Source organism: Pistacia vera, unplaced genomic scaffold, assembly GCF_008641045.1.
Source record: "Pistacia vera cultivar Batoury unplaced genomic scaffold, PisVer_v2 Contig396, whole genome shotgun sequence".
NCBI classification, from domain to species: domain Eukaryota; kingdom Viridiplantae; phylum Streptophyta; class Magnoliopsida; order Sapindales; family Anacardiaceae; genus Pistacia; species Pistacia vera.
In genome coordinates, this window is record NW_022196219.1 from 266,111 (window position 1) to 279,779 (window position 13,669).

Genomic DNA, 13,669 nt, shown 5'->3' on the forward strand with positions numbered 1-13,669 from the left:
AAGTTTTATTGGGCTTTTTGAGGGCAGGGCGGGGTGGGGCGAGTTCTCGTTGGGGCAAACTGACCCCCATAACTGCCTCGTCCTTGGATGCGAGGATTTTTTTTTTTTTTTTTATGTCCATCCCCAACCCATCACCCGTGAAATTCAAGGAATCCCTATCCCAATCAAGCGGGGTCAGGGTGGATCCTCATCAGGGTGGGCGAAATACCCATCTCTACTTATTTCCTAAATTTTATGGCTTTGTTGTGTGTTTAATATTCATGCATTACAGAGAAACATACATGTATATGTTATGTATNTGAAATTCAAGGAATCCCTATCCCAATCAAGCGGGGTCAGGGTGGATCCTCATCAGGGTGGGCGAAATACCCATCTCTACTTATTTCCTAAATTTTATGGCTTTGTTGTGTGTTTAATATTCATGCATTACAGAGAAACATACATGTATATGTTATGTATCATGAAATTCCATCCACATTATGTACAATATATTTAATGCATCCAATAAGTATCATATAAATGGACAATACTACACTTACAATTCAATCTCACAAACTTCTCTCAAAACCATTGACATGGAAACTCGAAATTGATCAGCTCGAAAATGAGTTACAAATGCCCAATTATAAGCTAACTAATTGCGAACTGTCATATCGGATTTGTGAGAAAAAGTTTGTAAGATTGTGTTATGAGCCGATCTTTATTGCATATAAAATTGTCTAAGTCTAATACATATCACAATCTCACTTTATTGGCTTAAGATTCTCTTTTTCATATTTATTTTTACTTTAACAAAACTGAAGATTATAATTGATAATTAATATAAATAATAAATAATTTTTTGACCATATATATGAATATTAATATTCACTTATCATAAAATAATTAAATTTAATAACTGATTAGAGTTTAAGTATAGTATGATTGTAATTTATATGTAAAACTTCATTGTGAAATTGGATTAAGCTTTTATAATCTAAAGGAAGATTTTATTAAATCCCATTTATTTTTATCCTATTAGCCTTCTAATGAAATTAAATTGATAATATCATAATTAAATAGAAATAAATAAAAAAGGAATATGGACGGAACAAGTGGCAATCCATTATAATTTGTAATTCTGAATGGGTGGGATGAAACCCAAGCCAAATCAATTGGGCTAGGTGGAATCCGGCCCAATTGGTTGTGTTGTCACTTGTCAACCCTACTAGGGTTTATGACTTAAAAGAGCTCATCGCGTCCTTATATAAGTTCTCCTTCGCCGCTCAATTACAGCCTCTTTTAGGGTTTCATCGTCTTTCTGGTAAACATACCCACTCTCTCTTCTACTGTCAAGCTTAATTGTCTTCTTTGTACGTTACTATCTTTTTCGTTAGATCCGTAACTCTGTTTGTTTCTCGAGAAAACGCTACAAGGCGAAAAACGAAAAGAAAAAGTATAGATCTTAGCACTGCCAATTTTGGCCAAAAAAATGCTCATAAAAACTATTAAACTACAGTTTTAGTCATGGTTTCGCTCTGATTCATTGTTTATATTTTTTGAACTCTCATTTCATTTATTTGTTTTCTTTTTTGTTGTTTGCAGAAGCGAAATCTGTGAAGAGCTTTTAGCGAATCAATCATGAGGTACGTTGTAATATTTTTTTATCTGTATTTCGCTGTTTATTAGTTTTATTTTTATGTTCATGTAACATAGTCGAAGCTTGAAATCTAGAGATTATATAGACCGTTTTAGTGTTAAAGTTGTTGTTATTGTTGGCGAAATTTATGTCTATAAAACCAATGTCATATAACATTAATGTTATGGGTATATCTTTTGCAATTATTGGCTTTTCTTTGTTAAAAGTTTATTAGGCGATTCCCTGGCAGTTAATTTTTTAGTAGTTGGGTTATTTTCTGTGTTATATTCAGCCTAAATTTTGGAGACTGGTTGTGTTTAAATCTTGTGTGATCTTTTGCGTCTTTTATATTTTTATTGTGAGAAACTTAGATTTTGTTTCATGAATTTGTTTAAATGATTCTGTTTCAGCTTTCTTTGCGATATTGTTTACACAGTTAATAGGTGTAGCTATCTGCATTGTGTTATTTCATCTCAGGCATACTAAGTTATTCTTGTTAGTATTTTTGTTCTGATCTCTGCTCTAAATATTGTGAAAATGTCTTGTTTTTCAGTAAGCTTCAGAGTGATGCATTGAGAGAAGCTATCTCAACCATTATGCAATATTCGAAGGAGACAAAGAAAAGGAACTTCACTGAGACCATTGAGCTCCAGATTGGGCTCAAGAACTATGATCCCCAAAAGGACAAGCGTTTCAGTGGTTCTGTCAAGTTGCCACACATTCCTCGCCCTAAGATGAAGGTCTGCATGCTTGGTGACGCTCAACACGTTGAAGAGGTAAATTGTATTCCATTAGATTATGTCTATAATTGGAAGTTTGTCAATATTAATATTTGGTATCTTGTATTCCTTATATAATTATTATAGTATTTTATTAATATCTTCATGCATATTTGACGCTCCTGCATCAGTATTTGAGTTATGTCACAGCCTTATCTTTGCGTTGATTTAATTCTAGTGTTTGTCTTAAAACTGTTCTACGTCAGTAGTCGAGCTATGTTGTAATTGATTACAATGCCTCATCTGACTGCTTACATGGTTTAACATGTTATGGCTTCTTCTTGATCTATCAATTCCTCCTTATAGTTTAGAGTTTAGAACAGCTTCTTGTTCTGCGATACACTTTAGTTTTACATCAATCTAAATGTTTGTATTATATTTTGCAGGCAGAGAAAATTGGCCTCGATTACATGGATGTTGAAGCCTTGAAAAAGCTTAACAAGAACAAGAAACTTGTTAAGAAGCTTGCCAAGAAGTACCATGCCTTTTTGGCATCAGAATCTGTCATCAAGCAGATCCCTCGTCTGTTGGGACCTGGTCTTAACAAGGCAGGCAAGTGTACAAGGATGGTTTGAAGTTTTTTGCTGTTTTTTGCTGGCTACTTTACTGATCATATTGGTTGCTTTTTCCTAAAAATTTAATATTGATTGAGATGCTATGTTCTTGCTGGAGGGACATTAAAGGTTAAATAGCTTTGAATGAATGCGAATTGTGGTTGTACATTAGCCATCACTCTGAGGATCGATGGTAGTAAAGCAATTTTTGAGGGATGTCAAAATGATCGATTGTTGTTGACTTGTTGAGTTAGAGAATTAATTTATTTTGGCCTAGTTATTTGGATCATGCTTGTCCACACAGGTCTGGTAATGCACATTTTGTATAGATTGCTATTGAATAATTGATTTTCAAATAGTTTATAACTACTGAGTCTTGAGTGGGTAGTGTTGCGTAAATGGTCTTACAGAGCTGTTTTATTGTTTTCTGTGTTGCTTGAATATTTTTTACCTTGGTTCATCTGTAAATGCAGGAAAGTTCCCTACCCTTGTTACTCACCAAGAATCTCTGGAGTCGAAGGTTAATGAGACCAAGGCAACAGTGAAGTTCCAATTGAAAAAGGTGCTCTGTATGGGAGTTGCCGTCGGAAACTGTGCCATGGAGGAGAAGCAAATCTTCCAGAATGTGCAAATGAGCGTTAATTTCCTAGTATCCTTGTTGAAGAAGAACTGGCAAAATGTGAGTTATCTCACTCTATTCTTGGATAAATTAAAAGATTCTATTTCTCCCTTTTTTGATTTTGATTAGGAGTTATTTTCTCTCTTTGCTGGCCATTGTTTTACTTGAGCATTTCAACTTGTGTTCTTCAACAAAGCTGTCTGTTTTTTTTTTTTTTTTTAATTATGTAAATTATTAATGGTTCTGACTGACATTTATTTATGTCAACAGGTGAGGTGCCTCTATCTGAAGAGTACTATGGGTCCGTCAAACCGGATCTTTTAAGAAATTATTTTTGCATGGTATTTTGGACTTGTGTAGGAAAAGACTAGTGTGAGCTTAATACCGAAAACGTGTCGAACTCTGGATATGCTCATATTTTGAATGTTTATTTTTGGTGTCTCAACTTGAATGTTTTAGTAATTTTATAATGGTAAGACTTATATCAAGTTTTTTGTTGGAGAGAGATTTTAAATTTAATTGAATGATTGCATTCTGTTAAATTTTTCGTTTTATCATATTATGAGCATTTTTGCATTTCATTTTTGGTTATGAGAATATCAACTGATATTGTTAATGGGTTTTATTAAAATGATACCTAGTGACTGGTTTAACTATCCTCTTCATTGTCAACTATCCAACTCTCAGTTTTGTCGATACTTTCATAATCAATAGGATCAAAGCTTATTTTTTTGTAACACTTCATAAAATATCATAATGAAATATTGAAAGCATGACAAGTAAAATATCAAGGAAAAATAATAGATAATAACAATAAGAATGATACATAATTGAGTAATTGATAATGTTTCATACCTATTTTGCAAACGCAAGTTATAGTGAATAAAAATAATATCATTCAATTTTTTATGTTTTAATCTATTCTTCTTTTTAGTATGTATGCGTTAAAAAACGCTTTAATTTTGTTCACATCTCGAAGAACTTGAAGTTTGTCTAAGAATTTTTATTACAAACTTTTGCAAATTTGGAATACTATACCCAAATGATCTCCACAATTCATCTAATTGAAAATTAAACATAATAAATAAATTAGACTTAACAAACAAAAGAACTCATAAATTTTATAACTATTACGTACCAAGACGTGTGGTTTCGACGGTTTCAAGAGCAAGCCCACGAGAAAAGTTTTCCTCCTGGTTTGAATATAATCTACTCTCTTTCATTAACCTTGTTTTGTTCAAATTGAACGCACTTGCTTTACTGTCAATAGGATCAAGGAAACCACTCATGACTTCTGGCTTGGAGCAAAAAGATGTTTCGTCATATTTAAAGGCAAGATTCAAATAATAAGCTGCATCATAGATATCACAGCGCAACGTCCTATCCCAGCGTAGCTTAATGATTCGTGTATAAGGCTTGTACAATCTCTTTTTATTCTTAAACAACTTTTTAATTGCATTTTTCGCTCTGTACATGCTATCATGCACATATCCTATTGCAGGCATCTCATCTGAGTCAACAATCCGTAACAAGCACATCAATGGACTCACAACTTTGGATATCTTACCCATATCATCCCAAAAATCGTTATCTAGAATTATGCCAATAACATGTTTGCCTTTATTACTTTTTGCATATCGAGAATCGACAAATGACTTATCTGTCACCATGGCTTGCAAGTCATGTTTGTGCTCATGAAAGCTTCTTATTGCAATGAAAGTTGTAGCAAAACAGGTTGTGCCCGGATGGACAATTTCTTTCTAACCCTGTTCAATTGATAAATAATAGATGTTAGTCAATTATAAAAAATGCATATTATGTTATGATTGACAAGAACATGAGCTAAAGGTATATTACCTGTCTTTTCCTCAACCAAGCTATCAAGAATATATGATTATATACAAACTTTGTCATCTCAGAAGCACGTCAAGCAAGATAAACTATATGATCAATCTCAATTATGCCTTTTAACACCAAATTTATGCTATGTGCTGCACAAGGCGACGAAGTAATACTCGGATATTTCTCAGACAATATTCTTCTAGCAGCTTTATAATTGGATCCATTGTCTAAGACAAAATGGACAATACTATTTGGTCCAATCCATAAAGCTACCTCCTCAAACATCTTCAACAATGTCCCAACATCTTTCACAACATCTGAAGTATTAACTGATTTCACAAAACAAACTCCCTTAGGACAATACACCATAAAATTGATCAATGACCTATGTGAATTATCAGTCCAACCATTAGCCATTAAGGTACATTCAACATTTTCCCAAATCTTTCTGTAACTATCAACAAGAAACTGCACTTCCTTCTTAGCATCTTTTAACAAATTGACACGCAAACCATGATAATTTGGGTGTTTATACCCAGGCCCAATTGCAGCTATAGCATCCACCAAAGGCTGAAGATAAATTGAATGTACAACATTAATTGGGATGCAAGCATCGTAAAAGAATTTTGCAAAAGTCATGTCTGCTCTCCATGTCGCATCTTTTCTAGCTAAACAACTAATTGATGGTTAAGATCCAACAATTGTCCTTGGAGCAAAATAGTCACCAACCCCAATAGGTTTTTTTTCTTTTTGATTTGTCTAGCATTGTACTTTGTTTTTTACTGCCAAACCTACCTTCATTTATGTGAATTTATGATGGACGGAACTCTTCACTATCTTTATTTAACATATCTCCCTCAAATCCATGTACAGGAGCACCGTATGGAGTATTATACTTACTAGAATCAGCCTTCTCTTTATTCTTTATCCCAATGTCTTTTAGTGATTTTCTCATCAAGTATTGAACATCAAAAGGAACTTTTAAACAAACACCAACACCCCTCTTTGTTCCAACTAGATGTTGTTTCATTCTAAAAATACCTCCTCTTCTAGTTACTTTCCCATAGTGAAGACATTTTAATGTCTTCCTTCCATTTGAATCTATACCCTTAATAACATGTGCCCATGTTATATCAATCCTACTTCTACTAGATTGTGAAGAAGACCCATAGCCAGAGGTTGACATTATCTGTTTTTAATCTTTATCTACCTGTCATACAAGAAATAACAACAATTTAGTATATACTTGGCATATTAAAACACCAGCATATTATGGACGCATTCAAGGATTGAATCTAATTAATGCAAATCTGCATCGAAAAGAAAGGACAAACATGATAAAAGCTACAAGATCATAAAATTATGCCAAAGAAAAAGAGCTGTAAAATTATCAACCTAACATTCTAGAAAAAATTTCTTAATATGACTCTTAATCTCAGTTTAATTGAGCTTTAAAGAATTTCAAAAATTATTCTATGATTTATTCTGTTATTAATTTTAATAATGAATCATAAACTTAACATGTGTTTGAGTAAAATCTACAATGAGTAATATGGTCTTTAGACTTGGTTGATTGATTTAAAAAATAAAATAAAAGTTTAGCCTTTGGGCATTTGACAATATGATGTGTTTTACATTCATTATAGGTTGCTGTGTCCGAAAAATCTGATTCTGGTTAAAGAAATGATTGAACCTGGGTTGTCATCGTCAATGGAGCAATCAGATATATCAAGTGAATGAAATTGTTTAAGATTGCCATCTGTAAGCTCTGCCAATTGACTCGGTGATTTAATTCCTTCGAATTCATATTTCTATTAGATCAGAAACTGAACTATAACTAATAAAGGCAGATTGCAGTTCATAAGTTCAATAAATTGTTTGTTGAACTTGAGGACACAATGTCATACTACAGCCTACTTGAAGGTGGTGGAACAATCATCTTATCCTTCTAGAAAGCCTGGCCAATTCAAACTTGAGAGATAACGTTTTGCTTGTCGACCATGATTAGAGAATTTACAATTCCTAAAGCATCTGTTCAATAAACATATGTTGCATGCTTCAACACACTAAGTCAATCAAACAAAAAACACTACAAGGTAGAACAGTTGGCTGAGCTACTTTCCATAATAAGACCATGGTTTTATTCGTAAGCTTTGAACTGGTGAAACAATCTAGATAAGCCATAAATTATTTCCTAACTCATCATTGTTAGAGTAGGTGCCCTAGAGTCAATCTATTATTGTAAAATTGACTCTGTAATAAATGTTTATTTATCAATAAAAGACATATTCTTCTATATCGTGTAAATCATAGTTATATATAATGATATATGTCCTTAGGATGGTAGAACCGTGACGAGGATATCAAGTGTTTCAAATTTTGATAGTGAGAACCCTATGATCACATATGGTAGCCATTCTAGAAATGTTCGTAGCCCCAGTATTATTCTGACCAAGGACATAGATAATACGGTAAGGCTATCATAGTGTTGAACGACCATGTCGAAAGACAGTGACTGATTTCACTTGTCAAGGTTGTTTGCCGACAACCTAGTGCAACGCATGGGTGCTTGCTAGAGGCAAGTTCACTGGACAGACCCACCAGAGGTTTCCATATAGATGGTATTCCCAGTGTCTATGGAATAAATCTTCTAACGGATGGTGGTGCATGTGATTCCTAGACTTGAGATAACCGGAGCGCCTTGTGCACCAATTGGTGTAGTTTGACACTAGCCCAACGTAGTTCTATTTAGACCTATCAATACGGTAGTAATTGGCTACATTGAGAAGTGTATCGAGACTATGACGGATCGACAAAAGATTCATCACTCTTGGGTACGGGAGAAGTTATCTCACTGGGTAATTCAGTAAATGACAATGACACTAAATATGTGGCCACAGTGGGATTGAGTTACTGCTCAATCAAATTTATTATTCCGGTCATTGGTCCATTAACTGAATACAAATATGTCAAGGATATCTAAGGTTGACACTATTTCTATACCTCAGTCTCGATGAGATAAGAGTTGATGAAATGATTTGATTGCACGGTAACCATATCGTTGACAGGCTACGGTTTCGCTGAATCCGAATCTATCAGGTGGCCATGATGCCTTCCTAGGGGAAAATCTTGGTTTGTGTGTAGTGAGACAATTAATTGGTGTTAATCGCAATACTACACACTGCCGATATGATGAGGAGCCTACGGGTCACACACTTAGAAGATAATTTAAGAATCGTTTTTGTGAAAGGGGTATTTTCGTCTTTTATGACGAAAGGGTATTTTGGTAATCTCACATTGCAATTTAATTTGCTGAGGTTGTTGCCTGTATTTAATTTTAATATTAAAATTAAATTAGTGAGATTATATTTAAATATATCTATGCATATATTTAAATGAATTATTATTATTAATTAAATGTTAATATATTATTACAGTAAAACTTTTCTATAATGATACTCTATATAGGAATAAACTCTACATAGTCATAAAAAAAATTATTTCCAATTTAGGATAGTTATAAATAAGAATAAACTTTACATTGTAATAAGTTATAATTTTTCTAATTCCTGTCTTAAGAAAAGTTGTCTCCACATAGTAATAATTATCTTTATATTGCAAAAAAATATATGTTATATTACATTAAAGGTTTATGATGAAATAAAATATTTACCTAAAATTGTTTGAGATAATGATTTATGCTTTAAAGTTGTTACTACATCTTTTAACTTGCGGGTAGATTACTCGATAGCATGAACATCTTCTTATTGAAGCCAAATATTTCTAGTTTCTCAAGTATGTTTAGAGCTTCTTGGCACAAAATTTTTTGTATTTTCATACTATTATCATCATGATTATTTCCTTTATCTTCTTTTCTAATTGTAGTAATGATTTCTTCTTTAGTTAAAATATACATGACTTATTGTTCATTTGGATGATTAAGAAAGACATTAATATTCATTCGATTAGTGTAATGAAGTTGTCGAATCTGATCACTAAATTCTACAATGACTATTTGATTCTCCTCATCTACTTCATTTATAACTTGCAGTTCATCGACATCAGAGATCCTAATTTGGTAATGATTAAAACAATTGGCAATAGTATGTGGCTTCACATCAATTTGCTGCATAATTTTGTAATGATTAAAACAATTGGCAATAGTTTGTGGCTTCACATAAATTTGACCATGCAACAGCTGCATTTACAATTCCATTAATGACACTTATCTTTGTTGGTTTCAAGACACGATCTTCTATCCGTTTCAAAAGTAGGCAAGTGAAGCGTTAAATTGAAATCTTAATAGTATTAAAACATCAATTGAAATCCTAATATTGTACTACTAAAACATGAATTATAAAGAAATTTTTGTGACCACACCTCTATTAAGCTATGACCTCCTCATAGTAATAAAATTAATTAATCCCACTATTATGACTATAGAGAGATTTTACTATATATATTAATTGATTTTAATAATAATAATAATTAATTAATTAATTAAAATACCATAAAGGGTGTGTTTGGTTGCAAAGGTAAATTAGGGTTGGAGCCCATGACTATTCCTTATTGGAATAGGGTTTTAATTGGTGCAATATATAAGTGCAACTTAAATTAAGACAAGTGAATTAATTTTCATTCATTCAATAATTAAAAAAAAAAAAAAACCCTAGCCACCCTTTTTACTCTCTCTCTCACACCCCACTCATTGATTGAAGAGAAAATATTCTTTCTCTTCTTGACTGATTGAAAAACATTGATTCTTGAAGCCATCAAGAGAATCTAGCAAATCCCTTGATAGTTCTATGGATTATCTTCGTGTGAAAGACGTGAGTGTGATTCTACTTTGAATCGGGAGCGAGATCAAATTAGAGATATTGAAGGAGCCTCCAAACGTTGGTAATGTATCCCGAATCCTTGTATGGGTTAGACTTTGATTCATATAGATTTTTGTTTAGACTGTTTTGTTTATAATGTTATAATCTTTGCCCGGATTTTGGGTCGTTAATGTGATGATCAGATTCGTTTTGTTTTTATATTCTGTCTTTCTTTGCTACACGAATCTATTTCACTCACTTACAGTGGTATCACAGCCTCGGGTAATTGATTATACTATTTTTTATGTTGTTTGATAACATGTGGCTTGTTTGATAACATGTTAGTGTAAACAATTATTTAAAAATCTGTAAAATCTGCGTTCATTGCATGATTTGGTTTATCAATTGAATAAATAATGTGTTGATGAATGATTTATTGGTTGGTTGGTGTCCTAGTCGAATGCTTGTGCATTCGATCCGATTTGGATCTGTGTCATTATGTGAAAAATTGCAAAAAGGTGTATTGTGCGATTCACTGTTTTACGACGTTAACCGTGGCGAAATAACACTTCGCCGTGGCAAGAGGCAAAAAGTGAATCTGGCCGTGGCAAAATAAACCTTCACCGCGGTGACCTACCGGAAAAGTAGATCTCGTTGCGGCATGAAACTCTCTGGAACGTTTTATGTTTTCTAGAAGTTTATGGCGTTTACCGCGGCGAAATAGAACTTTGCTACAGCGACCATGTGTATGAACTTCACCGAGGCGAATAATTTATTCGCCGCGGCAAGAAAGCTACTGTTCCATTTTTTCTTTTCTGTTTTTCGCAGAGGGGGCCAAATTATAGTTTTTGAACCTATAAAGCCAATAATAATTCTGCACATATAAGAAGGGTAATTTAATAATTCCACCCACCCAAATTCAAAATGTTAATTTTGGATGTATGCAATGTTCTTGTTTGAAATTGCATGGTGTCCAGTACATGAGCCTTAGACCTTTGGTATGTTTTTGTAACTTTGGGTTTGCTTGTAATTTTATAAAGAAATAGGACATGCGGTCCTGCCTCTCTCTCTTATATCTCCATGTATTTCTTCTTTTCATCTCACTCCCCTCGTATGTAACGCGAGGTTTATATTTTATCGATGTAAATTAGAATAGGGTTTTGTATTATAAAATACTTTGTAATGATCGTGAAAAAGAAACGAAGGAGTTATGAAGAGGAATAACTTGAAGACCCAAGATTTACTCTTAAACCCCTAGGTTGACCCACCGATTCCTCTAGGCTCGAGGAAATCGATTTTAGTGGGTCATGTACCGGCACGTTTTATTTTCTTTAGAATGCATGCTAAGGTTGAATGTTCAAAAACATGTCAAACAATTATATTCTAACAAAGATAATAATCTAGTGAGACATTAAATAAAAACCCTTAACTTAAGTATATTAAGTCACGTATGCCTTCCATCATCATGGTTTTAATCAAACCACTGTTTGTCGGAACCTTGTTCGCCTAAGCGAAGGGTACTCTTCTACCAGTGGGAGGTTAAAATTCATTGGAGTTTTCCTTAATGGTGATGGGTCGACTTAAAATGACAGTTTTGCTTGTTCGCCAAAGTGAAGGTTGATAAACACGTCATAGGCATAGTAGAGTAGTATACATGTTCTGTGTACGTGGCGACATGTAGTTTTCACTCTACTGATACTGGGAATCACACTTGAGGACGACGGCTAGGCCGTTGGATTGTGTGATTGGCTTGTTGGATTGCTTCACATTTGAGGTTGGTAGTGGGAGCTATCAACTGGTGTGGATTAAGTTTGTTGGCCTACCTAATCAACCCATTTTGGCTTATTCGTCAAAGCGAAGTTTTGAAATGGGCTAGATGGGATCTCAGTCCACTGGGAAAGCCATCGGGCTTTCCCGAGTTAGTAGTGAGGGCTATTGGCTTGAGGAAAATAGTGGGAGCGATTATTTAACAAAAGGCCTTATTAAATAATGAAAATAAACATAATAATAACTTTACTTTTCTGTATTGCAGATTCATTTAAAATAAGCAATATCAACCTACGATCGATAATCGAGAAAGAAAACAGGTTGGATGGATCTAATTTCTCGAATTGGTATCGAAATCTTCAAATTGTATTGAAGTCCGAAAAGAAATTATATATCATTGACAAGCCTTATTTGGCTGAGCCTGATCTTGATGCTACTCAGGAAGTAAAGGAAACTTACCAAAGGTTCCTTGACGATACTGACACTATTCAATGCCTTATGTTAGCATCGATGACACCTGAGCTGCAAAAGCAGCATGAGAATATAGACGCTGCTACCATAATTCTGCACCTCAATGAGCTTTTCGAAGGAAACGCTCGACATGAGAGGTACAAGGTGTTGAGTGCGTTGTTTAGAAGTCGCATGATTAAGGGAGCCCAAGTTGGTCCTTATGTGCTCAAGATGATTGGGTACATAGAGAGGCTTGAGACTTTGGGATTTGGGTTGGATACAGAATTACAAGTGGATTTAATTCTGCAATCCTTACCTAATACTTTTTCATCGTTCATAATGAACTTCAATATGAACACCATGATGAAACCTCTGTCAGAGATTCTGAACATGCTGAGGACTGCAGAGCAGAACATGAAAAAGTCCAAGCCTGTTTTATTGGTTGCTGCCAGTAAGGGTAAGGGTAAGGGTAAGGGCAAGGGAAAGGCCAAGGCCAATCCCAAGCCCAAAGGAGAGGATGCTCTCAAGCCTGAGGGTGGCGTTGGGAAAGGTGGGAAGGTAGTCTGCTTCTATTGTGGCAAGTCTGACCACTGGAGAAAACACTGCAAGGCTTTCCTCGCGAACAAGAAGAACTTAGACGCATCGACTTCAGGTATGTACATGATTGAGAATAACTTCTCTCCTTTAACATCTTGGGTCATTGACATAGGGTATGGTACTCACATTTGTACTGATATGTAGGGACTAAGACAAAATAGATTGCTCGCCAAGGGAGAAGTGGATCTACAAGTTGGAAATTGAGCACATGTGGCTGCACTAGCTGTAAGGACTTATTGTTTATCTTTGCCTATGAGCTTATTATTAGAACTAAAAGATTATTATTTTGTACCTGTAATTTCTAGAAACATTATTTGAGTATCCGCTTTGGATAATATAGGATATCGTTTTGAAATTTCTAATAGATTGTTGCCCTTTAGTTTGAATGGTATTCTTTTTGGAATTGCAAGGTTATCTAACATATTATATGTTCTTGATTTAAACAATAAAGATATTCTCAACATTGAAACTAAAAGGGCTAAACATAGCGACCAAAACCATACATACCTCTGGCATTGTAGATTAGGTCATGTTAATCAGACCCGCATTGCAAAACTTCAAAGGGATGGAGTTTTGGACCCTTTTGACTTCCAATCATTTGAGGTATGCGAGTCATGCTTTTTAGG

At 34.2% G+C, this 13,669-nt stretch overlaps 1 protein-coding gene across 1 annotated transcript; it reads left to right on the plus strand.

The window, feature by feature from the left end:
* Positions 1 to 1,478: 1,478 nt before the first annotated feature.
* LOC116141233 (60S ribosomal protein L10a-3) lies at positions 1,479 to 4,015 on the plus strand. The gene is made up of 5 exons (XM_031426751.1): positions 1,479 to 1,625; positions 2,172 to 2,394; positions 2,784 to 2,949; positions 3,425 to 3,630; positions 3,841 to 4,015. Exons 1-5 carry the CDS (start codon positions 1,621 to 1,623, stop codon positions 3,892 to 3,894), a joined length of 654 nt encoding a protein of 217 aa, XP_031282611.1. The 5' UTR covers positions 1,479 to 1,620; the 3' UTR covers positions 3,895 to 4,015.
* Positions 4,016 to 13,669: the final 9,654 nt, after the last annotated feature.